The sequence below is a fragment of the Zalophus californianus genome, chromosome 7 (assembly GCF_009762305.2).
Source record: "Zalophus californianus isolate mZalCal1 chromosome 7, mZalCal1.pri.v2, whole genome shotgun sequence".
In the NCBI taxonomy this organism is placed as follows: Eukaryota; Metazoa; Chordata; class Mammalia; order Carnivora; family Otariidae; genus Zalophus; species Zalophus californianus.
The window spans coordinates 108444798-108472760 of record NC_045601.1 but is presented as its reverse complement, the minus strand read 5'-3'; the positions used below and the strand labels follow the sequence as shown (position 1 = coordinate 108472760).

At 47.3% G+C, this 27963-nt stretch overlaps 1 protein-coding gene across 9 annotated transcripts; it reads left to right on the top strand.

Annotated features, from left to right (window-relative positions):
• The first annotated feature begins 70 nt into the window (after positions 1-70).
• TAF8 (TATA-box binding protein associated factor 8) lies at positions 71-27963 on the top strand. 9 transcript variants are annotated; one of them, XR_003521318.1, is made up of 9 exons: positions 71-128; positions 918-1074; positions 4644-4742; positions 5049-5111; positions 6203-6327; positions 9154-9301; positions 10754-10896; positions 27290-27420; positions 27521-27963. XR_003521318.1 is itself a non-coding variant. In XM_027601402.1 (9 exons), exons 1-9 carry the CDS (start codon positions 84-86, stop codon positions 20349-20351), a joined length of 1077 nt encoding a protein of 358 aa, XP_027457203.1. In that variant the 5' UTR covers positions 71-83; the 3' UTR covers positions 20352-20625. The 9 variants fall into 9 exon arrangements, 4 of the variants coding, with proteins under 4 accessions (XP_027457203.1, XP_027457204.1, XP_027457206.1 ...); XR_003521319.1 differs by having other exon boundaries at positions 27606-27962; XR_003521316.1 differs by lacking the exons at positions 27290-27420; positions 27521-27963 and adding exons at positions 12722-12833; positions 17457-17591.

The window sequence follows — 27963 nt, the reverse complement described above, 5'->3', positions numbered from 1 at the left end:
GCCCCGCCCCTCGCCGCCCCTCCCCTTTCGGCGACTACAAGTCCCATACTGCCCTGCGCTCACGCACATTACGCCAGAGCAAGATGGCCGATACGGCGGCCACTGCCGGGGCCGGTGGCTCCGGAACGGTAAGGGCGGGAGGCGTGGGGCCGAAGGCGAGAAAGTCTGGGCATTCTGTAACTTCACCCTAGTGTGGGCAACAAGCTCATAGCCAGAAACCCAGCCCCACTATGAGCTCCGAGTGGAGGAGCGTCTTTCAGGCCGTACATGCCCCCCTCCTTGGGACTTGGCTACGGCCTCCTGAGTTGGTGGACCTGTGTACTGATTGGCTCCTTCCCTGTTGGGGGTTGGGAACCCGGAACACCTCCTGATTGGTCCGAAAAGGCTGATTTTGCCTTCTTACTGGCCAGCCGAAGTTGGGAGGGATTCCCGTTTCAAAATATTTAGCTTTCCAACTTTTCTAAGCGGTTGTCCTTTGCCTTCCTCTCTTCAGCGTCTTGTGGTGGTGGTTTAATTTTTCTTGTTAGTGAAATGTTGTGGAAGTGGGAGGAACAAGAGAGATCATTGTTTTCTGGGAGATGGGCATGAATTCAATCCCATCATGCATGTTTTTTCAGTATATATTTTGATAATATGCTAAAATAGAAAGTGAAAAGCAGACATTTTGTGTTATTGGAATTTTAAGTTTTAGGTAGCTCCTTGGTATTTAGAGCCCCTTGGGTACTTGATTATTACTCAGCTGGCCAGGATTTATAAGTCTAAACAGCAGGGGCTACATATTTTATTAAGCACTGATAAATATTTAGCGAAAGACCTTTGCTTGCCATTGATGATATGGGAACTATTTGATTGCACCCTTGTCCTATGGGTGAAAATCTTTTTTTTTTTTTTTTTTTTAATGGGGTGTTGATTCGCAGAGATCAGGAAGTAAACAATCCACTAACCCTGCTGACAACTACCATCTGGCCCGGAGACGAACCCTTCAAGTGGTTGTGAGCTCCTTGTTGACAGAGGCAGGGTTCGAGAGTGCTGAGAAAGCATCCGTGGAAACATTGACAGAGATGCTGCAGAGCTGTAAGTACCAGGAAACAATAGGCCTTCTTTGAGTCAACCAAACATCTGTTCTGTGTTCTGCAATCTGATAGTGTTAAGATTTAGGAAAAAGAAGAACATAGTAAAGTGACTTACAGGCTTTAGAATCAGATGGATGTGGGTGTAAGTCATCGCTCTGCCACTTCATAGCTTGAGCAAGTCACTAAACCTCAGTTCATGAAGTAGGATAATAATTTGTATCTCATGGAGTTGTGAGGATAAGTGAGGTGCATATGTAAAACATTTGATGTTAGGAACATTGTAAACTCTTGATGAGTTGTAGGTGCTGTTGTGGCTGTTTGTCGTCTGAGCTCAAAGGAGTTATAGTTTTGTTGCAGCGTCACAATTAATTCCCATGAATGGATGCTGCACATTGGGTAATCAAATGCTGTAGCATGTGATACAAAGAGGGAGGGCAAATAAATTTTATAGAATGGAAAAAAACTTGAAACAGGTTGAGGTGTAAGAGCCTGGAATGGTCTCACATAGGCTTTTCTGCTTATGCAGTGTATTTCCCTGCTTGGGTTTTATTGGAGTGGAGGGTGGAAGGTAGGATGGGATGAGAGATGGGGTTACTTACGTTGTCTCTTGAGGGATCAACGCCTACAAATCAAAGTGAGAAAAAGGTTTATGCAGAGGGAGAAGTTAACTGCAATGTAGGCCAAATAAAGAGTTGGCTAACTCAGTGGGGAGCTCTGGAGCAGTTTGTTGCCCTTTAGAGTACGCCACATCAGGCTGAAAGGCTCTGCCTTTGTACTCAGTGCTGGATCAGGCACTAGATGTGGGCTGCCCCAGGAAGGACGTGGTCTGAGGTGAGGTGACTCTCTGCAACTGATGTTCGGTACTTTTAAATACCAGATGTTTTCCTAAAGCAGTGATCTCAAATGTTTTGGTCTTAGAACCTCTTTAGATTCTTAAATATTGAGGGTCCTGAGGAGTTTTGTCTACAGGGGCTTTCTATAGAGCGATTTTTGCCACATTAGGAAATAAAATTGAGAAAAATTTTAAATGTAAACATACATAAGCCCACATTCCATTATCCATCAAAGCCATGATATCATCATAGGCCACATGGCCTCTGGGAAACTACATGAGACAATGAGAGTAAAAAAGTCAATGTCTTCACTTCATTATAAACATAGTTTTGGCCTCTGGACTATGGGAAGGATTTCAGGGCTGCCTGGGGATTCCCAGACCACACTTGGAGAACTTTTGTCCTAAAAGAATGGACTAATAGTTCCCATCAGAAAAGAATTCAGTTATTGAAAAGATCTTGGAATTCAGAGTTTAAAGGTCCTCGTGGTTGAGGCAGTTCTTTCTGATACCACTGGACAAGAGGGCCTTTTTTCTTTCAGAAGAAATAGTTGCCACTGAGGGGGGATGGAGCTGAAATAGTCGTGTTGGAAAGTTGTGAATATTGAAACTGAAAGGCTTGAAAATAGTATAGAAGTCTGCCACTTCGTCCCAAGGAATACCAGGGATAGATGGCTTAAGCTGGGGTCTCGCTGAGACTTGAGCACTTCCATGTTGTCAAGAGCTCTGGATTTTAGCGTTTCAGGATTTGCATTAGTTTTAAGCATCAGGCAGGGTTTTTGTGTTTGTTGTCTACGGTCACTTAGTTTCTAGGGACTCCAGTCTTAGACTGCGTTCAGAGCAAAGTCTCTGAATACTCTTTTCTACATTTCTTATACATATCCTTTGAAATCCTAGGACCTGCTAAGAAAAAAAAAAAAAGAAAAAGCCAAATGGGTAAAAATAGTTTAACTGCTACCTGGCTTGTTTCTAAGACATTCTACCAAGATTCTAATTAGATTTTCCCCACAGTAAACAGATGCCGCCCACCATTTTCGGGTATGGAAGCCAGTACTAGTGACTTGCCCAGGGTAGTGGCAACCACTTGCTTTTAACTCCTGAACCATCAGGGCTTCTAGAGCAGGGGATCCTTACCTTTTGGGTCTTCTTTTGTATCTGATGAAATCTGTGGACCTATCCCCGGAAGAAGGCTTTTCTGTATGTAAAATTCAGCACAATTTCAGAGTTTTCATGAAATTGCGCATCCACCTCTGAAGCCCATTTATGGAGCCCAGTTTCATGCCCCTCCTTTTCCCTGAAGGACTTTGGCATAACATTTTTTTTTTTAAAGATTTTATTTATTTGAGAGAGAGAGAATGAGAGATAGAGAGCACGAGAGGGAGGAGGGTCAGAGGGAGAAGCAGACTCCCTGCTGAGCAGGGAGCCCGATGTGGGACTCGATCCCGGGACTCCAGGATCATGACCTGAGCCGAAGGCAGTCGCTTAACCAACTGAGCCACCCAGGCGCCCTTTTTTTTTTTTTTTTTTTTTAAGATTTTACTTTAAGTAATCTCTGGGGCGCCTGGGTGGCTTAGTTGTTGGGCGTCTGCCTTCAGCGCAGGTCATGATCTCAGGGTCCTGGGATTGAGCCCCGCATCGGGCTCCCTGCTCAGCGGGATGCCTGCTTCTCCCTCTCCCACTCCCCCTGCTTGTGTTCCCTCTCTCGCTGTCTCTCTCTCTGTCAAATAAATAAATCATTAAAAAAAAAAAAGATTTTATTTTTAAGTTATCTCTACTCCCAACGTGGTTCTTGAGCTTACAGCCCCAAGATCAAGAGTCACATGCTCCACCGACTGAGCCAGCCAGGTGCCCCAGTAACTCTTAAATAGAAGTTCAGCTTCAGACAGAAGAAACAAAAACTTGTTCCTTCTCCTCCTTTTTTGGTGGCAAGATATATACATAACATAAAATTACCAACATAGCCATTTGTAAATGAACAATTCAGTGGTATTAAATACATTCACAATATCAAACAACTGTCAACACTATCCATTTCCAGAACTTTCCCATCATCTAAGCAGAAACACTGTGGGACGCCTGGGTGGCTCAGTCGTTAAGCATCTGTCTTCAGCTCAGGTCATGATCCCAGGGTCCTGGGATCGAGCCCCACATCAGGCTCCCTGCTCAGCAGGAAGCCTGCTTGTCCCTCTCCCACTCCCCCTGCTTGTGCTTTCTCTCTCTGACAAATGAATAAATAAAATCTTTCAAAAAATAAAAAATATAACAGAAACACTGTATTCATAACATTAACTCCCCATTCCTCCCTCCCCCAAGCTCCTGGTAACCTCAAGTCCACCTTTTGTCTCTATGAATTTTCTGTTTTGTAGATATCTCATATAAGTGGAATCTTAAAATATTTGATTTTCCATGTCTGACTTATTTCACTTTGCATAACATCTTCAAGGTTTGTCCATGTTGTAGCCTGTATCAGAATTTCATTCCTTTTGAAGACCAGATAATGCTCCATTGTATGTGGGGACCACAATTTGTTTATCCAGTTCATCTGTGGATGCTCACTGGGTTGTTTCCACCTTTAAGCTGTTGCGAGTAATGCTGCAGTGAACATTGGTGCTCAAATAACTATTTTTAGTTCGCTTGGGTGTATACCTAGGAGTGGAATTGCTGGCTCTTAATGATAATTCTGTACTTAACTTTTTGGCACCTGAGACTAAGATTTTATGCCTTTGATCCTTTGCTAGACATTTCGGAAATCGGGAGGAGTGCCAAGTCCTATTGTGAGCACACAGCCAGGACGCAGCCCACACTGTCAGACATCGTGGTCACGCTTGTTGAGATGGGTGAGCACCCCTCCAGTTTTCCAATTCTCCAGTGCCGCTGAGTTGGAAGTTAGGAGAGAAAGAAGAGTCCCCAGGAGTTAGCTTCATCCACCGAGTATTCTTGAGTTCCCTCATGAGTCTCCTGGTTTGCTTTTAGCTTGAGAGAGACCTCCTACTTTCCTGTCGGGGGATTCTGCTGAAGCTGCTTTTGAGTGGCAGCAGAGCACTCAAGCTGGGGGTCTCCACTCTTTCTCCACAGTATTATTCCCCCTCCCGGGTTGAATAGCCAGTGGTCTGGGCAGTGAGTTTTGCTCTCCTGTTTCTTAGGTTTCAATGTGGACACCCTCCCTGCTTATGCAAAACGGTCTCAGAGGATGGTCATCACTGCCCGTAAGTAACTTTGAACCAAGGTACTCAGTAAGTGCTCAATTAATGGTTGTGGAATGACTTCATTGAATAGGGCAAGGATCGGTTTGTAGCTACTTCCCATTGTGGGCTCCCCTCCATTATTTGGGGCTACCTGCAATAGGATCTTTATTTAGGTTAATAAATAAATTATTTATTTATTTAATAAATAAGGGTGCGAAGTTCAGTCACCAGAAGGGTAAACCATTTCTGAGGTGTTGCTATGGTTCTTGTGCTTTAGCCCCAGAAGAGGGCTGTTTGAAAAATGCGAAAGGTCTCAGTCTTTCTTCAGTCAAGTAAACTGTGGCCTGGAGGCCTACCGTGGCCTACTGCCTGTTTATGTAAATAAAGTTTTATTGGAACACAGCCATGTTTACTTATTATCCGTGGTGGCTTTCATGCTATAATGGCAGAGTTAAGTAGTTGTGATAGACTATATGGCTGGCAAAACTTAAAATATTTACTCGGTCCCTTTACCCAAAAAGTTTGATGACTTCTCCCTTAGATAAACTGAGTGCCATAAACTGACTTGGGAGTAACTAGTTTGGGCTTGTAGGACCTTGGGGAGAATATTCTAGATTTTTTTTTCTCCACTCTTTTCATGCTGGCATGTTTTTAAGAAATTCTCTCAGAGTAGCAGTGGAGAAAGGGCCATTTTTAATCCCTTCTTGTTTTCCTTAGCCCGCACTGACTTAACCCTGCCTGGCTCAGGGTTTGTCTTTGTCATCTGGGTTCTGTGGAAAGAGAGCTACTAGCCCACCCAATTTCCTTAGTTCCTCAGCATCCTCCCTTATGTAGTTAACTTGTCACAGCCACCCACTCACCTTCCTAAGCGGCATTGCAGGCAGATTGTTATACGTGGGACCGTTGACCCCAGGTCATCCAGCAGGGCCGGGCATTGCGGGGGTGACCTTCCCAGGTCCTAAAGCCATTAAAGGCCCTTTACTGATAGAAATACAAAGTGCCTGTTGTACAGTGAGAACACTGAGGTCCAGCATTTACTTTGAGAAGACGAGGGATGGGGTAGAGACCCACAGCCTGGGATGGCAGAGTAACTGGTTGTGACTCTGTTGCAGCTCCAGTGACCAATCAGCCGGTGACCCCCAAGGCCCTCACTGCAGGGCAGAACCGACCCCACCCGCCGCACATCCCCAGCCATTTTCCTGAGTTCCCTGACCCCCACACCTACATCAAAACTCCGGTGAGTGACGTGGCCATGCTGGGGACTGGGGCTGATATAAAAGTAGTCCGTTCCTGCTGACTGTCAGACTGGAGTCCATAAGTTTGTTGGTGAAAGGGTGGTTCAGACTTAGAATGTCTTTCCTCATTGACACACGATTTGGCAGAGGAGAATGTGCCCTCGTTTGCCAGACTCGCAGTTTCGCCTCCCCTTGGGAAGGTGTGGTGGGCCCAGAGGTCTTCCACACACTTCCTTTGTCCTCACCTCCACCCCATGTCCTGATGCAAATATGGCCATCAGGCCGACTGTTGGGGCAAGTCCTCCAGGACATTTCTCCACACCTCAGGAATAATCTAATCACCCGCCATTGCAACACGGCCGTTCTCCTTGACCAGTAGTCTCTGTATTAGTGTTGTAGGGCTGCACGCTGTAATGAAATGCCACAAACTAGGTGGCCTAGCACAACAGAAATGCATTGTCTTACAGTGTGAGAGGCTAGAAGTTCAAAATCAAGGTGTCAGTAGGCTCCCTCTGAAGCCTGCAGGAGAATCCCTCCTTGCCTCTTCCTAGCTTTGAGTGGTTTGTAGGCAGTCTATGGCCTTCCTTGGCTCGTGGGTGCGTCCTTCCAGCTGTCTTCACGTGGCACTCTCTGTCTCTCCTCACGTCGCCATTTTCTTCTAAGGGCACAGTGTTACTGGATTAGTACCACTGTACTCCAGTTCGACCTCATATTAACTGATTACATCTTGCAGTGACTCCATTTCCAAATAAGATCATATTCTAAGGTACCGGTGTTAGGACTTCAATAGCATATCTCTTTTTGGGGGGACACAGTTCAACCTACAACAGTGTTTCACTCTTGTATAGTGTATCTTTGTCAGTAAAAATATTAAGCACATATTCCAGTGTTTGCTTATTGACACGAATGTAATGTAACACTATGCCAAAGTTATATACATTAACGGATAATCTCACCCTTATTAAAGGTTCAGGAAACGTGTTTGCTCCTTTATAGTGGCAGCCAGGGGATTGCCTCTGCTTTTTATTTTTTGAAATCATGGTTCAATACTCGGTGGGATAGTAAGTTGGAGGTCTGATCCTAAGATCAGTTTATTGTGGTACTTGAACAGCTCTCATAGTTGAAAAGGCATATTGCAAAGCTATGCAGCATCATCGGCTGCCATTAAAAAATCATAAACCTAATTTTTTTCTTTCTCATCTACCAGTTATTTGAAGAATCTTGTTAAAAATTTTCTGTTAAATTTCCAGCTTCTTGAATGTCAAATGGTTGTCTTTAAAAATAATTGTAAGATCTTGCATTTTAATGTTTTTAACAAGTATGTTCACAATCCACTCAAATTTTTTATTTGGGGAAGATTTTAAATATGTCTGAAAATGCTGTTTCTGTGTCTCAGTGTAGACGGGGAAAAGCATACGTATAGGTGACCCGCTCGAATTAACACTGACAGCAGTGGGGATGTTTCCAAAACCTCTTTTTTCTTTTTAGTAAACTTTTAATAAAATATCACGAACATACAGAAAAGCACAAATAATAAATGTATACTAAGTGTACACACACGTTGAGCTAGTACCCGGAACTAAAAAACAAAACAAAAACAAAACCGAAAAACACCATGGGGTGCCTGGCCGGCTCAGTCGGTGGAGCAGGTGACTTTTGATCTCGGGGTTGTAAGTTCAAGCCCCACATTGGGTGCAGAGATTGCTTAAAAATAAATTCTTTAAAAACCAGCATTCCTAAAGGCGCCCATTCCCCTTTAGTGACTAGCCCCCAAAAGTAATCTAATTTTTATCACCATAAATTCTTTTGTCTGTTGTGCTTTATGTAAACTATGTGGCTTCTCTCACTCAACATTTTGTTTTTGAGATTCTTCCGTGTTGCTGGGTGTAGTTGAAGTTTATTCAACATAATACATAATCTTTTGGCATTTGAGCTAATCCAGGTTTTGGCTTACACAAACGGCACTGCTGTGAACATTCTAGCAATTTTTGTAAACCAACAACTGTCAGATACTCACAATTTTATACATACGGTTCAACCCATGACATGCTTTTTAGTGCACGTATGTTTGCATTCTGCTGAATATATACCCAAGGGTGGGATGGCTGGGTCATTGGGGAAACATGTGTTCAGCTTTAGTAGATACTGCCAAGTGGTTCCAATACTCTTAAAAATCTAATCTCCATATCACGAAGAGTAGTTGCTTTTTTGGTCATGGTTAAAGTGTCCGTTTTACTGTTAACAGTTTAAAATGTTTTTGCTAACTTCTCATCCTGATGAGATCTTGGTTGTTTTTCACTCGATGTTGTGATTGCCAAAGAGCTCATAATTAGGAGCCAGAGGAGTGTCAGCCCACCATTTTCCTGTTCACTTGCGCTTACATTGATAGCCTCGGTCTGTGTTTCTTAGAGGGGCTCTTTTGGGACAACTTTATCCACTTTGTAAAGGTTGGTTTAAGAAAACAAGCTGATACATAAGTGGCTACTCACATACTTCGGGATGTCCCATTACACTGGTAGGGCTGGGTGCTCCCTGTCATGGCTTCCCTGGGGGGATTCCCACTTTCCCTTTAGGGTGTGTCTCTTATGCCTCACACCAGCTGTCACAAAAGCTACATGAAGGCCCGGGAGCATTCGCTTTAGTAAATGTGTATTTCTTGATTTTTAAGCTTAAAAGTAAATGTTAGTGATAGTTACATCATTTTCCTTGTGCCCCTCCACTGCCCTTGGGGGTCTCGGCTCCAGATAACGTCAGTGGGCCATTGAAAGGGTAGAAGGAGATCACAACCACTAGGTATTCCTCTAGTGCCTTTGCTGTTCTCTTTCCAGACGTACCGTGAGCCCGTGTCAGACTACCAGGTCCTGCGGGAGAAGGCTGCATCCCAGAGACGAGACGTGGAGCGGGCACTCACCCGATTTATGGCCAAGACAGGCGAGACCCAGAGTCTTTTCAAAGATGACGTCAGCACGTTTCCATGTGAGAGCCTCTCCCCTCTGGGGATCCTGTCTTGTCATTTGAAATAGTCATTCCATTTTCCCTTTCCCTCAGCATGATAGGAAGAAATGAAAGCTCTTTGTCTTGGGGGCAGCTTGTTCTTCACATTCCTGACTCCTGTCCCCAGGTCTTAAAGGCCTGTGCCTAACCAGTGACTGTAAAATGTTATGGCCTCTGTTGGGATTGCCTGTTTGAGGTTGAGTTCAAGCTACCTCGAGGATGACTGACCATAGGCATCAGAGAGACTCACCCAGCAGAAGTAGCAGCCCTGGGAGAAGGAGGGACACCGAAGGCAGGGGGTGGGGCACTTACCGAACACCCTCTGCACCCCCACCCTCCCCACCCCCTCAACCCCCGTCTCTGCCCTTCACCGTTCCTTTCACAGGCTCCACGTCACTGAATTTCTCATCTCAGCGCTACCATTTCATTGTGTGGCCACATTACCTCATCTCCATAGGCCTTGGTTTTTTCAGAGGTGAACAAGACATTGGTTTGGGTGATTGATGTAGTCAGCAGGGCCCTGTAGAATGCTCGCTGTGGGCCTGGCCCTGGATAAGAGCCGCTAACAGTTCAGTTGCCAGACCTCGTGCTAATCCTTTCCCTTATGTTACCTCACTGAACCTTCTCTCAGACCTGGGAGTCAGGAACCTCTCCCACCACCATTAGAGGAAGCCGAGGCTTTTAGAGAAAAGAAATGAAGTCATTTCCCCAAAGCCACACAGCTGGTAGATAGAATTCACCCTAGCTCTTCCTGACTATGGGACGCCATGTCGGAGCCACAGCAAAAATAATCTCAGAGTGTCTCCTGCTAATCACGTTCTGCCATAGAAGTATATACATAGATGATGTCTTTTAATTTTTTTTTTATTAATAATTTCTTCTTTTCGTCAATGCTTTTTGGAAGAATTGGAACGCTCACTTACCTGAAGTGCTCTCTAGCTTGGGGGATATTTACTTACATGCAGAGAGTTCTCAGGTCCAGTATTTGGACTTGAGTCCTTTAGGCTGAAGAGATCAGTATCGCTGCTCAAGAAATGAGGCTGAGAGGGCTTAACTAACCTTGGGTCTAGGATCACTCAGCTGATACTTCACTAGGATTCAGCCCCAGTTCTGTCTGTGTTTAGTTATACTTGGTAAAAGTGGGCTCTGAGGCCATATTGCCCGAATTGAGATGCCACTCCACCACTTTCTGTGTGCTTGACGAGGTCGCTCCATGCCTCAGGGTCCTCCTCCGTAAAACGGGGCTGGCAATTGTACTTAATAGGGTGGTGGCAAGGATTAAAGATAGCGTATGGGACGTTGTGTGGCCCTTGATGAGTGCTCAGAGTGTGTCGGCCATGACTGTTGTTCGTTGCCGCTCGTGGTTCTGTTGGAAGGCTCTTGGCCTACTGCAAGGACACTGACTGGAATGGTGCCTCTCTTCTGATTTCCCAGTGATCGCTGCCAGGCCTTTTACCATCCCCTACCTGACCGCCCTTCTTCCATCGGAGCTGGAGATGCAACAGATGGAAGAGACGGATTCCTCAGAGCAGGATGAGCAGACAGACACAGAGAACCTCCCTCTTCATATCAGCACGGTGGGTCCTGCCTTCTCTCTGCCTCACAGTACCCCCAAACCTCACCCATGCTGCCCTCAGCCTGGCACCCTGAGAAGTAGACATGACCTACCCCGGGCCTCTGGTTTTGTGTTAGGGACTTGCGTTATGGGCTCGTGGTGATCCAAGTGTGACATGAGCTCTTGCATGAGAGACAAGTCCGTGTCCTGGGAATCACTCATTCATTCACCAGATATTGAACGGGTGTCTGCCAGAGCCAGGCACAGTTCCGGGTACTGGAGAATTAGTAGGAGACAAAGTAGACAAAATTTCCTGTCCTCACATAGCTAGAAAAAATGATGACTTAGAAGATAGGCAGTAGTATGGGTGTGAGCGGACGTGGTACTGGATGAAGATAGGAAGTAGTATGGGTGTGAGCGGACATGGTACTGGATGAAGATAGGCAGTAGTATGGGTGTGAGCGGACGTGGTACTGGATGAAGATAGGAAGTAGTATGGGTGTGAGCGGACGTGGTACTGGATGAAGATAGGAAGTAGTATGGGTGTGAGCGGACGTGGTACTGGATAGGGCGCCTGAGAAGGTAACATCTGAGGGAAGACCTGAAGGGGATAAGGCTTGTACAAGCCGGGGGTAGAGCATTCCTTGCGGAGGGCACAGGAGATGCAAAGGTCCTGAGGTGGGAGCTATTGTGTTGAGGCACCTCAAGGCCATCAAGGTAGCAGGAAGAAGGGGGAGCTCCTGGGTAGTCACATCTTAAAGGTTGTATTAACTACTGGGTTTTTTCTCAGTAAGGTGGGAGCCATTGGGAATGCTGAGCAGAGGAGGGTCAGGGGCTGATGCAGGTTTGTTAACAACGTCAGGCAGGTTGCTCTGTTGAGAGTGGACTGCAGAAGGTAAGGGCAGAAGCAAGAGAGGCCACTTAGGAGCCTCTGCAGTGAACTGAGGGGTGGTAGTAGAAGCCAAGACGATGAGACATGGTCAGATAGATTATTTGGTCAGATTTTAGATTACTTTCGGAGCAGAGCCATGCGATGGAGTGGGTATGAGTTGTGAGAGAAAGAGAGCGCCAAAGAGGAATGCAAGACATTCTGCCTGAACAACAGGAAAGATGGAGTTGCCTTCAGCCAAGATAGGGAAGCCCTGGGTGGGCCAGGTGGCTGGCGGGAGAGGCAGGAATTCCAGTGAAACAGGGTAGCCTGAGATGCTTATTAGACATCTGGTGGTGATGTCAGGTGGAGAGGTGGATGTATGAGTTGGGAGTTCGAGAAGCTATTACGGGTAGAGATGCAAATCTGAGAGTCATCAACATGTAGATTATGTTTAAAACCACGAGACTGGGTGAGCGTCTTGGGAATGGGTAAGGATAAAAAGAAGAGGAACTGGACTCCGTAGGGATAGACCTGTGCTGTCCATTGCAGTAGCCACATGCGTCTATTTAAACTGAAATTAGGGGTGCCTGGTGGGCTCAGTCGGTGCAGTGTGTGACTCTTGATCTTGGGGTTGTGAGTTTGAGCCCCATGTTGGGTGTAGAGATTACTTAAAAACAAAATCTTTAAAAATCTAAAAAATAAACCGAAACTAATGTAATTGAGATACTAAAAATTCAGTTTCTTAGTCACACTGGCCGCTTTTCAAATAGCCACCCATGGCTAGTGGCTACCATACGGGGCAGTGCAGATGCGAATGAACAGTTGTCATTGCAGAAAGTTCCGTTGGACAGCACTTACATAGATAATTGTTTCAAGGAATTTTGCTGTAAAGGGAAGGAGAAAAATGGAGCAGTGGCCAAAGGGGGAACGTTAAGGGGTTAAGAGAGGCGTTTTTATTTTTGTTTGTTTCTTTAAGATAAAAGAAATAACAGGATGTCAGTATGCTGATGGGATGATCTGGTAGAGAGGAAACGTGGATGCAGGGGAGACAGAAACATTTTGGATTGATGTTCTTTGGTATGTGAGAGGTAAGGGATCTAGGGGCCAGGGCATGGTGGAGGGGTTGGCCTTGATAGGGGCATTTCACTCCCAGGGGAGGAGATCGAGTGCGTAGGCACAGAGACCAAGGCGGGTGAGACGTGCTCGTCAGAGCTTGTGGATGTTCTTGTCTGGGTATCAAGGTGTTGTACTCAGCACATGCGAGGATAAGACCTCACTCATGTCCCTGCATCTTTGCGAGAAAGTGCCAAGTACAGCCACAGAACTGCTAGAAACTTGAATGCCTTTAAGGACCCTGTGGTCCGCTTACCATATTCATCCATCCTTTAAGACCGGCCCTGGCTTTGAAGCAAAGGATGCCTTAGTGGTGGTCGTTGGACCAAGCATTCCACGTGTTCTCCAAGGTTCCATGCTGCAGGTAGCAGCCAGCAGCCCCGGTATGCAGGTGGAGCACAGCCTGTGCTGTCTTCTGTTATTTGCTGACGGGCCTCCTTGCTTGAACACACGTCTCTTTAATGTGGGATTATTCCTTTCCAAATTAGGGCTGGAAGCCCATGGCTTTACCTAAAGCAGAGGAACTTGTTATTCTGCACTTCTGTTTGGGACTCAGTTAATTTGGTCTGAGATAGGGTGATTGGGTCCTGGACACAGATGAGGTTCCCCTGATGAACAGGAGGCATCTTCTAAGCAAAACCACCATCCCTTTCTAAGTACCAAGTAGCAACAGGCCTGCAGATGTGTGATGGGTCACCGCGGGCGGTGACTTAGGTGAGGTCGTGGCACGCCAGGAACACGGGAGCTGCAATAGGACTCCAGCGTACCGAGAGGCCAAGCCAGACGGCAGAGAATAGCAAGAGCTGACCCTCAGAGTCACGCTGGCCCGGCCTCCAGTCCAGACGGCACTGCTATCCAGATGATGTGACCTGGGTCACAGTCCCTAACATCTGAGTCTGTTTCCTCACAAGTACAAGCAGGAATAGGAGAAGCTATCTCAGCAGCATACATCGGGTGCCTGGCTGGCGGCTCCCTCCCCCAGCCTCCCACTGTTTTAGGCTGTACCACCACCTGCTCCTCTATTAAAAGTAAAGAAATAAATACAAAGACCTCAAGAAAAGGATCCTAGCAACAGTTGATATACAGTTGGTTGGACTTGGGCACATTATTCTCTTGAATGGCAAATACAGTCCTGTGTTTCAGAGTTCACAATGTAGAAAGAAGCGCACGGCAGCCATCCTTCCCCCATCTTTGTTCCCTGTCATCCACTCCCCCGCCTCTCAAGCAGTCAGTGTCACCAGTCTCTTGTGTATCCTCCCAGAGACACAGTTTCCTCCTCGTTTTAAACGCAAGTAGCAAATCGCAAACGGTTTTCCCTTCCTTTTTTCCTTTATCAGTGTATTTTGGTGATCATTCCATATGTGTGTGTTAGGAGCTTCTGCAGCCCTCCTTATGCTTTCCTCACGTCCCACTGTGTGGACATAACCATGGAACGTAACCAGCTCCCTGTAGACGGGTATGTTTTCTGTCTGTGGTTTACAGACATCGTTACAGTGAATTAAATGACTGGTATTTTAAATTATTCTTTTATCTATCAAGGGCAGCAGTGCTTTTAAGGACTGTTCCCTGGGTGGTTACTTTGTTTAACCGGTTCCAGTTTCTCCATGTACTTGAACATAAAGGGACTATTCATCTAAAATTAGTGTGTAAGAGAGATTTTTTTTCCTTGTATATTTGAACTAGCTGCCTTCCGCAGACAATACCCGTGTCTCAACTCTTGCTCTTTTATGAACAATGTACCATTCATTTACTCAACAAGTATTTATTTAGTACCTGTATATGCCAGATACATTCTGGGTGCTTGGGATACCTCAGTGAACAGACCAAACGAAACATCTGCCTTTTGGAAGCCTTTGTGTTAGCCGGGGGGAAACACAATGAACGTAATATATAAATGAATCATTTACAGTGTATTAAAGATGCAGATGCTATTGTTGGGGCAAGGGGACCAAGGAGGCGGAAGATCCAGGGTGAAAGATGGAAGTTTCAGTTTTAAATAGGGTGATCAGGGTAGACACCACTGAGGAGCCATTTGACAAGAGACTTGCAGGAAGTGAGCAAGTGAGCCATGTGGATATCTGGGGAAGAGCGTTCTGGAAAGGGAGCTGCCAGTGCAGAGGCCCTGAGGAACAACACAGAGGTGAGTAGGGTTGTGGCTGAGGGAGGCAGTGGGAGGGAGGCTGAGGTCAGATCAGGTAGGACCCTGCAGTCAGCTTTCAGAACTGGCTTTTAATTGGGTGAGGTGGGAGTCATGGGAGGGTGTGGAACGGAGGAGGGACATACTGGAACTTTCTCAAGGATCTCAGACTGTGGGGGAGGTCAGTTAGGAAGCTGCTGCAGTAGTCTTGATGAGAGCTACTGGGGGTCCAACAGGGCAGCTGCAGTAGAGACAGTGGAAGTGGTTAGATTCTACCCGTATTTTGAAGGTAAGGCCAAGAAATTATCCTAACAGATTTGAATGTGGGAGCCTGAGAAAGAAAAGCAAGGATGACTGTGGAGTTTGGGCTTGAACAACTGGAAGGACAGAGTCACCACGGGAAGGGCTGGAGTTCCGTTTCTGGCACAGAAGTCTGAGGTGCCTCCTCGAGGCCAGGTAGAGATGTTGAGCAAGCAGGTGGCTGTGCGAGCCCGGGAGTCAGGAGAGAGGTGAGGGCAGAGAGGCGCATGCGGCAGTGGTCGGGGTAGAAAAATGGCGTGGGAAACTGTGAGGCACTGCAGTCACCTGGGGGTGTGGGGGGCTCACCAGAGCTTATACACTGTGGCTTCGCAGGCTCGGGGAGCTCCTGACAGACTCTTCTGCTCCCACGTTTTTCAAGTAAATCTCAGTGAGTTTGGTACTTTTATCTACTCCTATCCCTCCCTGTCTCAAGGCTGCCTGTCCCTGAAGGAGGCAAGAAAGTGGCATTTCCAGCTCTACTTGGGAGAAGAGAAGCTGTTGTCCCATGACTCAGGACCCACATCCTGGCCTTGTGAGACAAGTGAGCCGAACGGAGGGAGCCTAGTGCCCTCCAGCAGAGGTCCCGGGGCTGGCTTTTCTGCGCCCCTGACTGTCCCTCCCATCCTTACTGTCTCAGGAAACACTTAAGGCATGGTTGAAGTGAACTTGCAGCCACTTTAAGACAGGGCGTTTCCGGTAGAGAAAGGACAGCAGGGAAGTAGGGGGTGAGTTACTGAACCAAGCTATTAACGACTTAAGAAAGATTGGGCGCCAAATATCCCAGGCAGGTCTGGTCATGGTCAGACCCTGGGTCTGGCATGAGCTAGGTTGGCCTGGGGGCAGGCACTCCCTTTCAAGAGAGCCTCCAGAAGGTCTACAACGTCTCTAGGTCACTTTGTGGTCCCACTGGATCGGGTGTGGGAGAGGGAAAGCACAGGGACCCTGGATGGAGCTGGGTTTTGGGGGAGAGCAGAATTGGTGGGGCAGGGAGGGGTGGGCAGCAGAAGCTAGAAGTAAGCCAGTTTCTTCAGGCTCACTGAGCCTAAGACTGGGGTCCCTGTCCTCAGCCTGCTGTTCCTGTCATCCAGTCACAGCATCCTCTGCCCTGCTGTCTTTTGACAACAACCTCCTGGTTGAGGTCAGGTCCTCTTTTGTCTCAATTACAGAACAGGAATCTCAGTGACAGGAGCCTTGGCCCGTCACCAGGGGGCGCAGCCCAACGGGCTTCTTCTGGTCACTTCTAGTCCCTCAGGCCTGAGCTTCTAGGTCAAGTCCTCAGTGTGATTTTTCTCCCCATTCCCCTGCAGCTTGTGCTCATTTTAAAGAACTTGGAAGATAGAAGAGAGCATAAATAAGGAAAGGAGACTCAATCACCCATATTCCCAGAACCAGTTTATAATGCTTCAACCTACTTTCAATATGTCTACACACATTGTGATTAAAAAATGTTTTAATTGAGATCATGTTGAATATATTGTAAACCTATAAACTTTTCTCCCAAATCACTTTGCTCAAAGCAAACAGTGAAAGAGCTGACTCACAGGTCACAGATGGGGATTATCGTTGACGTTCCCGTGTTGGCGCCTGCGTGCTCTCTTTGCCTTGGCAGGAACCCTCAGGGCTCAAGAAATGTTTGGCCGTTGCTGCAGTGTGATCGTTGGTACCTGTTGCAGGTACCAGATATTTGAGAATCTGGAGGAAAGCGATTTGATTTGCGTTCAGTTTGGTCCAGGAGATGCACTGTGCACATGATCTGTTTTGGCCCTGCAGATGTCCTGCACAGCGTCTCGGGTCACTTCTCTTTTTCTTTATCTCCACACAGGCCAGGTTTCCTCCTTGAGCATCCAGATGTTTGCATCTGACTCCCTGCCCCTGCCAGGCCTCTGTTCTAACTCATGTCCTTGCCTTCTCGAGAGGTTCAGAGTTTTGTTTTCTGTGCTGCCCCGTGTCCAAGCTGTTGGTCTCCTCTTCCTTTGCTAGCCGGCCCCTGCCTGGGCCTCATTTCCCCAGGGCAGAGATAGGTACACTACAGATAGGTACCAGATAGTCCCTGGGCTTCTAATTTCTTGATGAAAGGGATGCTAATAATAGTTCTTATTATGGGCATGATCTCTTTCCTTATGCCATTGGTATTTTGCTTTATTTCGGCTTTTGCTCAAAGGATGATTCTGGAGCCGAGAAGGAGAACACCTCTGTCCTGCAGCAGAACCCCTCCTTGTCGGGCAGCCGGAACGGGGAGGAGAACGTCATCGATAACCCCTATCTGCGGCCTGTGAAGAAACCCAAGATTCGCAGGAAGAAGTGAGTTGGAGGCTGGGGTGCAGAGAGGCTTCTCTGGCCAACCGAGGTGGTCTTCTCTGCTTCCTGGCAGAAAAGAGAGACTCCCCAGTGGGTCTGAACCTAGGGAAAGGAAATCTTCTCCCTTTTCCTCTCCTCACTCATCCCCCATATGTTCCTCTTGTTGCAAAGAGGTTGAGCATCTTGCAGCCCGGGGACCAGCCCTCACAGCCCTAGAGCTGTCCCCCTTAGAAGGAGAGCAGGTGGGGCCCCCACCAGGCAGGCTCCATGGATTCCTCTTCTTTCTAGGTCCCTCTCATGAGCCAAGAAGGAAGCCTGCCTTGTACAGAGACGTGGACACCACTCTCCTGGGGCAGTTAAAGCCACTGGAGGGAAGAAGAAAGGGTGGCCTCTTCAAAGTCAAGCCAAGGCAACTGGTGTGACTGGGCATGATTTTAATAGCAAACTCAGTATTAAGACCACCTATTTTCACTGGATATTTGGGTGGAGGAAGACGTGATGGTAATGATCAGACTTTCTGAATCCACCCGAGTGACTTCAGTTATTGTCACAGAACTTGATTCCTTTGAATCCTGGAAGACCAGGCATGCGCAGATAAGTCACACACACAGGAGTTAGAGTGATGCATAAGGGCAGCCCTCTCTCCTGGGAGATTGGTCACTGGCTGTCCTTCTGTGGGATGTGTGCTTGGGGACTACCCACTAAGTTCCGCTCCATCCTGGGAAAAGAGGTTTTCTCTGACAAGAGCCCTAATCAGTGGATATATTATTCTGTGACTTGTAGAGGAATCGATTTATAATCGATTTAAAGAACTTGGAAGAACTTTAAACCGATTATAAACAACAGGAAAAGGATTTGATGGGTTGGGGGTGGGGGTAGATTTTGAGGGATGGGCCTGGCTGGTCTGCTGGAAGGCTGGCATGGACCGAAGGCTGTGGTCCCACCTTATGGTGGAAGTGGGCTGAGAGGAGCCTGCAGGCCAAGCCAGGGTAGTCTTCCAGAAGCAGGTCTGAATTTGATCAACCTCTTTTCTTTCTGGGGAGAGAGGACTTTGTCCTTGATGTACCCTACAAACCAAAACAAACCAAGTGTTAAGGAAGATACTGGGCAAGCTGATACCCTTTGGCTGGTCTCCAAAGGAAGAGATTTAAAAACCCAAGTCCAAAGAAGAAAAATGCCAGCAACACCTGGAAGTTAACACAGGATAAACAAGTTGTTCCCTGGGTTAGCGTCCTAAGGTCTGTATCGAACTTTCCCGATGCTCTACTTCCAGAGTCCTCTCCTCATCTTCCATGCTCTACGTGAATTTGAAAACTTGAAGAACTTGAAGGCAGGTTCCACATTCCTCCAGCCTCACTCTTGCCCTAGGGCCCTCCATCCCATTGCCTGGAGGCAAAGGAGCTGCTTGTCAGTCAGTGAAGATGGCATGCCAGGGAGATATTTGGGTTCCCCCACTCCGGACCAAATAAGCATTCAGGTTTGCAGTGGCCTGAAACTCTTCGACTGGACAGCAGTTAGAGTGGGCCTTTCCTGAGTTTGTGATTCGGCGCGTGGCGATTCTTGGCCATTTGAGTTTACAGGCCCGGGTTTGAGCTCTGGCAGGTGCAGGGCTGAGACCTTGCCGGCTTGCTGTTCTCCACTCTCGGGGCAGCCACCCCTGTCAGCATTTCTGCACTTCCTCTTTCGCCGTTACGGTCCAAAACCAGCACCTGCCCATGCCACAAATCCGAGGGAAGAGGTGGCGGGTTTGGGAAAGAGTTGCTACTTCTGCTGTTGAGATTGGAGGCCCTAATTCTGGATGCGAGGCCCCAGGAGATGATTAGACAGCTTGAAACACTGACCCGACTATTGATGTGTAAAAAGTGTGCATAATTCTCAATGTATATTTATAAATTTCTATTTTTTATAACTTTGGGAGACTTCTTGGAGGGAAAACGTAGTAAACAGAGCCAGATTAAGGACGTGATTTATGAGCTCTTAATTAAAGGTCATAATAAAAGCTTTGCAAATGAAACAGAATGATATACTTTGAACTTAATTTGTATTCAGAAGTTACAGCAAGGAGTAAGACTGTAGACAGATAAGGTTTAGTCCTTCTATTGGACTAATTACCCCTGGGAACTATATACAACTTTCTACTTTGGAAATTTTCAAACACAGAATGGGGAAAGTATATATGCTTTCCCTGTATATCCTTCACCCAGCTTCAACACTAAGCAGTATCTTTTCAATTCTGTTTCATTGATGTCTCCCACCTTTTTTTTTCCTTTATTTTTTCTTCCTGGAGGTTTTTTTTTTTTTCCTAAGATTTTATTTATTGGAGAGAGCAAGAGCAGGGGAGGGGCAGAGGAGGAGGCAAAGGGACCAGCAGACTCCCCGCTGAGCGAGGAGCAGATGTGGGGGCTCAATCTCACTGAGATCATGACCGTGAGATCACAACCTGATCTGAAATGGAGAGTCAGAGGACGTTTAACCAGCTAAGCCACCTGCCCCTCTTCCTAGGGTTTTAAAGTAAACGCAAGACCTGTGTCATTTAATCTGTAAATAGGTCATCACACATCTCTCTGATAGACCTTTTTTTTCCTAATTTTGAAATTATAGATTCACAGGATGTTGGAAAGAAATGTCCCACGTACCCTTGGCCCAGTTTCCCCCATCGGTAGCATCTTGTGTAACAGGTGCAGTATCAGACCCAGGAGACTGGCTTCAGTACAACCCACAGAGCCTATTCGGATTTCACCTTGTCCTCTGTGTGTGAGCAGTTCTGTGCGGTTTGGTTACACGTGGATTCATGTAACGACCGCCACAATCAAGATACAGAACATTTCCATCACCGCCACCACCTCCCTCATAACCACATCCACCTCTCCCCATCCCTAACCCCTGGCGGCCGCTCTTCTGTTCTGTTCTCCATCTTTATAATTGTATTCAAAGATTGTTGGGGTGCCTGGCTGGCTCAGTCAGTTAAGTGGCTGCCTTTGGCTCAGGTCATGATCTCAGAGTCCTGGGATCAAGCCTCTGTCAGGCTCCCTGCTCAGCAGGGGAGTCTGCTTCTCCCTCTCCCTCTGCCCCTCCCCCCCCGCTCATGTTTTTTTTCTCTCTCTCTCTCAATTAAAATCTCTAAAAAATAAATAAAGATTATTAATATAAATGGGGGCTCCTGGCTGGCTCAGTTGGTAGAGCATGCAACTCTTGATTAAGGGGTTTTGAGTTCGAGCCCCACGTTAGGCATAGAATTTACTATAAAAAAAGGATTATTAATATTAAATGGAATCGTAAAGTTACAACCTTTCAAGGTTGGCTTTTTTCACTCAGCATGAGTAAGAGCCCTCTGGGTTGTGTGTATCGGTAGTTCCTTTGGGGTTTTTTTTGCTGAGTCATACTTCATGGTATGGATGTACCACACAGTATGTGTAACCATTCACACTTTGAGGAACATCGAGGCCGTTTTCCAGTTTCGGCCTATTATGAATAAAGCGGCTATACACATTTGTGTATAGGTTTTTATGTAAACATAAGTTTCACTTCTCTGCAATTAATATCCAAGAATGTGATTACTGAGTCCTGTGGTAACTGCATGTTTAATGTTAAAAGGAACTGAAACTCTCCCAGAGTAGCTGTACCATTCTTTTTTTTTTTTTAAGATTTTATTTATTTGACAGAGACAGCGAGAGAGGGAACACAAGCAGGGGGAGTGGGAGAGGGAGAAGCAGGCTGCCCACCGAGCAGGGAGCCCGATGTGGGGTTCGATCCCAGGACCCTGGGATCATGACCGGAGCCGAAGGCAGACGCTTAATGACTGAGCCACCCAGGCAACCCTGTAGCTGTACCATTCTGCATTCCTATTAGCAGTATATGAGTGACCCAGTTTCTCCACATTTTCACCAATATTTGGTGTTATTGTTTTATGTTGCTTTAGCCCTACTGACAGGGGTGTAATAATATCTCATTGTGACCTTAATTTGTATTTGTCTAATGGCTAGATGTGTTTATTTGCTATCTGGTGGAATCCAGTTGAGTCTTTTGCCCATTTTTCTCATTGGGTTGCTTCTTTGTTTTGAAATTTCTTTAGATACAAGAGCTCTGTCAGGGGTGCAATTTGCAGACACTTTCCCACTCCACAGCTTGTCCTTGTGTCCTCCCCACAGGGTCTTCTGCAGACCAGAAAGCTTTTAATTTTGAATACCAATTTATCAGTGTTTTCTTTTATGGGTATTTTAGTGTTGGGTCTAAAACTGTTCACCGAGCCCTAGCTCCTGAAAATCTTTTTCTGGGTTTTTTTTTTTTTTTTGTAACATTTTTATAAATTTATGTTTTACATTTTAGTCCTTGATCTATTTTGAGTATATTTTTATAGAAGATGCGAGATTTAGTTTGTTATTTTGTCTGTAAATGTCCAATTGATCCAGCAGCTTTTATTGAAAAGCTACTCTTCCTTCATTGAATTACATTTGTACCTTTGTCAAGACTTAGTTTTTTGTGTGTTGGGGGGCGGATATGTGTGGATTGATAGATTTTTTTTTAACATAATCACCATGTCAATATCATACTTAACAAATGAACAGAGATTTCATGATAGCCGTTAGTATCCAGTTCATATTCAGTTTTTTTCCAGTTGTCTCCAAAATGTTTGTTTTTAATAGTTGCCTTGCTTGAATCAAGATCAAAATAAGATCCACACACTGCACTTGGTTTTCACGTCTCCTAAGTGTACAGCAGTCCCTCTGCTATTTACTGATATGAGCATGCCCCTTCCTTGACCCCCCCTCCTGGGCCTGCAGCCCCCAGTCTGGCCTCCGGCGAGGACACTCAGCAGGCCCCCTTCCTTTGTTTCCGACCAAGGGGCAGTTAAATGGTGACCAGTGAAAACTGAGAAACCAGTAAGAAAATGGCCTGGGCTTCTGGGGAAACAAGCTAAAAGGAACTGACGGCCTTGAGCTTTGTTTTTCTAGAATCCTGAAGTTGCTAAGAGGCCAATGTGGTTCGGTAGAACAAAGCTTGCTGACGTGTATTTATGGCCCCACAATTGACCAGCTGTGAAATCTCGGGCAAATCACTAAACTACCAAACCAGTTTCCATAAAATGGGATAATTATGATACCTGGTGAGGAGGCTTTAATGAGAAATGTCTGTAACCATGGCTTATAAGTGACAATATTATTCCATTGCCAGACTATTTCCTGTTGCTTTAAAAATTACATATAAAAACTAATACTGAGAACTTAACTCTTGACATCACTGTTTTACAGGTATTGACTCATTTACTCCTCACAATGATCTCATAGTAGATTTTCTTACTGCTTCCATTTCCAACTGAGGATGGGGAGGCGCAGGGAGATCGGGACCTTCCCGCAGTCCCTGTGGCTGCTGAGTCCCAGAGCTATAGTCTGCACCCAACATCCTGCTGCCGAGCTCATGCTTTTTACCTTTGGCTATTGCTTCATGACCGTACATGCTTGTATCTCAAATGCACTGAGCGCTTCTGTGTGCAAAGTGATTCCCACTCTACACCCATGCTGCCATGGCCTGCAGGTGGGAGGAGAAGGAGCTAGAAATGGAACCAGTGACACAGAGAGGGGGATGGGGAGGCAGGCTGAGGCTGTACAGGAGAGCTCAAGCCCCAGAAGCTGGCCTCTCCTAGTCAATGGCCCCACCAAACTGCAAGGGAAGTGAGGAAATGTGGGTTTTAGCTGAGTGTCTAGGTAAAATTTGGGAGCCCTGTCACCATGGAAAGAACAAAAGAATGGATCTGGAGGACAGCCGGCGATCTGCCACAAATGAGATTGAGGGCGTGTGACCAGGAATGCCTTTGGTGGGACAGGCAGCAAACCCCTCCTGAACACAGAAGCCACCAGACTTGGCACCCTTGGCTCCGCCAGCCGGGCCCAGAGGCCAACAGTTGGGGGCTCCTCTAGGCTGGGGCCCTCAGTGAAGTCCAACCCAGCTTTTGCCTCTGATGTATGACCTTGTTGGCTGCCCCTTCAGAGTTGTTCCTTTGGCTTCCATGACATGGCTCCTTTCCTTGTTATCCTACCTCTTGGCACCCCTCTTCTTTGCTGGCTCTTCCCCCTGACCCACCCAGCTGTGGATGGTCCCAAACACTCTTCTGCTTATACAAGGAGATGGCTCATCTGCTCCTCCACCTCCGTCCGGTACCTCCCCAGGAGTCCTCAGCATCGGTTTCTGTCAGTAGCTCGCTCGCCCCTGAGCTGTCTGGCTGTACTCTGAATGCAACACAGTCTGATTGGCTGTGATTCCATGTCCGATGCCCAGCTTTCCCACTTCAGAAGGAAGTTAGAGACAGGCCAATAGCTGCTGGGCCTTGAGTACTTGCCTTGGACCTTGGTGGCAGGCTTTACAGCATTGCCTCACCCTCCCAGCCCTTCCCCCCACCCCCGGGGGGCTAAACACTCTGGAATCTTCCTTCTTCCGGTCAGTCACCAAATTCTGCCACATCTTCCCCGCCCCCCCCCGTGCCAGTCTGATGCTGAACCTCCCTGCTTGTCCCCCAGCCTGGGTCCCCTGCAGGCCCACCTTCCTACCCGTCCTTTCCCTCCCTGCAGGACGACTCGCAGTTCTTCCCTATGGCTCCTTACCCCAAGTCTAACCTGCCCAACTGGCTTCCCAGGGCCTCTGCCAGTTCATTGTTTCTTTTGGATAACTCCTATCTCTTTCATTTATTCAACAACTGTGGATCTAGCGCCTTCTGTGTAGGCCAGGCACTGCACCAGGCTCTAAGGATACCTCAGTGAACAAGACAGACATGGCCCCTGCCCCCAGGGAATTCAGTTCGGTGGGAGTGGGGGTATGGGGATTAAACAAAACCGGAAGCATTAGAGATTGTGGAGAAATGTGAAGAAGGACATCAACGGGGGTCTTTATGCCTTGAGGGGAGAAGGCCATTCTCGTCACTGTTGCATCCATGCCTTCTTTTGTGCTCCTCCTGGCCACCACCTCCTAAGATCTAGCCTGTCCTTCCAGCCTGCATATCCTCTCCAGATTATATTGATCCTTTCTTTTCTCATTCACTCATTCAACAAACATTAACTGAGCCAGGCAGTTGGGATAAAGCACAGAGTGTAGTAAAGTCATTACCTTCTCTCTCTCTCTTTTTTTTTATTTTGAAGATTTTATTTTTTTATTTGACAGAGAGAGACAGCGAGAGAGGGAACACAAGCAGGGGGAGTGGGAGAGGGAGAAGCAGGCTTCCCGCTGAGCAGGGAGCCCGATGCGGGACTCGATCCCAGGACCCCGGGATCATGACCTGAGCCGAAGGCAGACGCTTAACGACTGAGCCACCCAGGCGCCCCAATCATTACCTTCTGTGACCTTATGGTCCAGTTGTTGCACAGACAGCTCACAAACAACAGACATGTAACGGGTGGTGAAGTGGGGTCCCGAAAGGAAAATGGTGGTGTGCTTTGTGTAATTTAAAGATTTCTTTATTTATTTTAGAGAGAGGGAGCGTGTGCACGTGCACACCTACACACGTCTGTTGGGGGTAGGGGCAGAGGTAGAAGAAAGAATCTCAAGCAGACTCCATGTTGAGCCCAACGTGGGGCTCGATCTCACCACCCATGAGATCATGACCTGAGCCAAAACCAAGAGCTGGAGGCTTAACCAAATGAGCCACCCAGGCGCCCCTATGTTAGATAATTTAAGGAAGATTTAATAAAGGGATTACCTCCAATGGTGGTGTAGGGGATGGAGGTGTACAAGGGGGTAGACTACCTGGGTGAGTAACAGGGAGGGGGCAGCTACCAGAACCTGGGGAGAGGCCTCTGTGGGCACCTTCTGCCCAGAGCTGAGGCCTTAGGTCATTGAGGTGCCCAGGCACACACAGCAACCCTGCAGGGAAGGAGCCAGCTGGGAAATTAATACCCTGACCTCAGGTTCCTCCCTCCAAACTTCCAGTGTTCTGCCTGTCCTCTGCTGAATGGAAGCTGGAAACCAGAGGGCCAGTCTTCAGGGGCACAGCGCAGGAGGAAGGTGGGAGGGAGTGGGTCTGGAGGAGCAGATGAGAGGAGCTGGGTGCCAAAGGGTTGTTATTTTATTTATTTATTTATTTATTAAGATTTTATTTATTTATTTGAGAGAGGGCAGGGTGGAGAAGGGACGGGGAGGGGCAGAGGGAGAAGGAGAAGCCGACTCCCCTGCTGAGCAGGGAACCTGATAGAGGCTTGATCCCCGGACTCCAAGATAATGACCTGAGCTGAAGTCAGATGCTTCACTCGCTGAGCCACTCAGGCGCCCCAGCGGGGTTACTATTTTAGAAAGTGTAGGGAAGGAAAGCTGTCTTTGAGCAGGGCTCTGAATTCATCGATGAGGCCAGCCGAGTGGAAAAGCATTCCAGGGAGAGGGAGAAGCAAGCGCTGTGTGCCTGGAGAAGGTGGGAGAGGGGGGTCAAGGAGGAGCAGGGGGCCACACCATGCAAAGCCTCCTGGGCCTGAGTAAGGGCTTTGGGGGTTATTCCCAGATGGGTAGCAAGGGCGTGTCAGGATCATTCTGGCCGCTGGGTGGTGTTCTGGCTGGAGGGGCATAATGAGACTACTTGTCTTCAGTTAGTTCCACAAAGTTTGGCATTTAGCAAATGTGATTCAACTAGGGGGACAGCCAGCAACCCCAAACTGGAGGCCCCAAGAGAGCCAACCAGGCCTCTGGGCCTCTCCCTGCAGTCTGAATCCTGTACCAAGGGAGAGGGAAGAAACAAACACATAGTAACTCCCTTCCCCCAGGCGCTCACCTGTAGTCAGGGAGACAATAAACACAAGAACCTGTTTAACACCACATACCTAGACCGAGGAACCAGAGAGGGTTGGACTTGGGCTGAAGACTGGCCTGAATGGGGTGGGGTTGGCAAGCAAAGCTTCTGGAAGAGGTAAGGGACAGGGGAGAGCTGAGATGGCCGGAGGGAAGGTGGGAGGGCAGGTGACCCAGCCTAAAAGGACTCAGGTGCTCAGGTAGCCTCCACCCTCAAGGCCCTGCTTCCCCTGCACAGCCCCTGAGTCTCCTTTGCCCCTCCTGTAACATCTGCAGAGGCTAGTTTGGTGTCAGGTGGAACCAGCCTTCTACCTCATGAATCTGGCAGAGGTCCCTTCTGTGGCATTGCACCCCAGCTAGTCAGGTTGGGTTTCGGAACATCTCCTCCAACTCCACACCAGTATTGCCCCAGGAAAGGGGCCATTTTTTTTTTGAAGATTTTATTTATTTATCTGAGAGAGAGATCACAAGCAGAGGGGAGGAGCAGAAAAAAGGGAGCCTGACACGGGAGAGGGAGAAGGAGACTCCCCAATGAGCAGGGAGCCCGACATGGGGCTTGATCCCAGGACCCCGAGATCATGACCTGAGCCGAAGGCAGAGGCTTAACCGACCTAGCCACCCAGACACCCCGAAAATGGGCCATTTGAACTGATGGGGTCTGGGGTTGGAAGGGGCCCTGCTCCAGCTCATTTACCCAGGTGAGTTCCCGATAATCTGCGAGGCTTTTAAATAGAAGGGTCAGGAGGCTCAGAGGTCTTTAGGAGTAGCGCCCTGGGTGTAAGAGGAATGGCCTGAGCCTTGCCAGTTATTTGTCATCATGAAAGAGCCCTGGGGCCCCAAATTCTAATTTGATTTCTTTAGGACTTTGTTAAGCATTCATTTATGGATTTTCTTCAACCACTGATGATGGGTCTATCATTCTTCTGTTTTACTCAGGCTCATACTGAAACAAGTTTTTAATTCTCTGCACGTCAGTCAGCCCACAGTGCCCAGGTGCAAGTGGGGGGCAGCCGGCCCGAGGGTAAAGATTTCCCATGGACATTCTCACTTCTGGAAACACATTCGAGGTATTTCTCCTCCTCTTGGAGCGAGCGGCTTACCCCCATCTCCATTTTATTACCAGCTTTTCCTTCTTTACTAAAAAGTTTTTTATTTAATTTTGAATAGATAATATATGTACACAGTAGAAAATTTCAAAGACAGAAAAAGATAAAGTGCTGACTAAGCATCTCCTTCTTGCCCTGTTTCCCAGACTCCCACGTCTCTTCCCTGGACGCTACCAGTATGTTAGTATCAATATTTTATCTTATGTATTCTTCCAGAAATGGGCTGTGTTTTTAATGCAAATGCTTGTATATACTCTCTCCTCTTTTTACACAATGGTAGATACCATATAAACCATCCATGCTTTCTTCCCTACTTCTCATTGTACCGTTTGGGAGTGGTCCCATGTCAGCAATAAAAAGTTGCTTCGTTCTGTTCCTTGGCTGCAGTGGTGTTCCATAGTGTGGTTCTACCATTATTCAACCAGTGCCCAGGGGGTGGACATGCTGGTAGTTTCCAGGCTTCTACTATCACGCACGGATGCCCGCCCGCTACACGTGGACAGG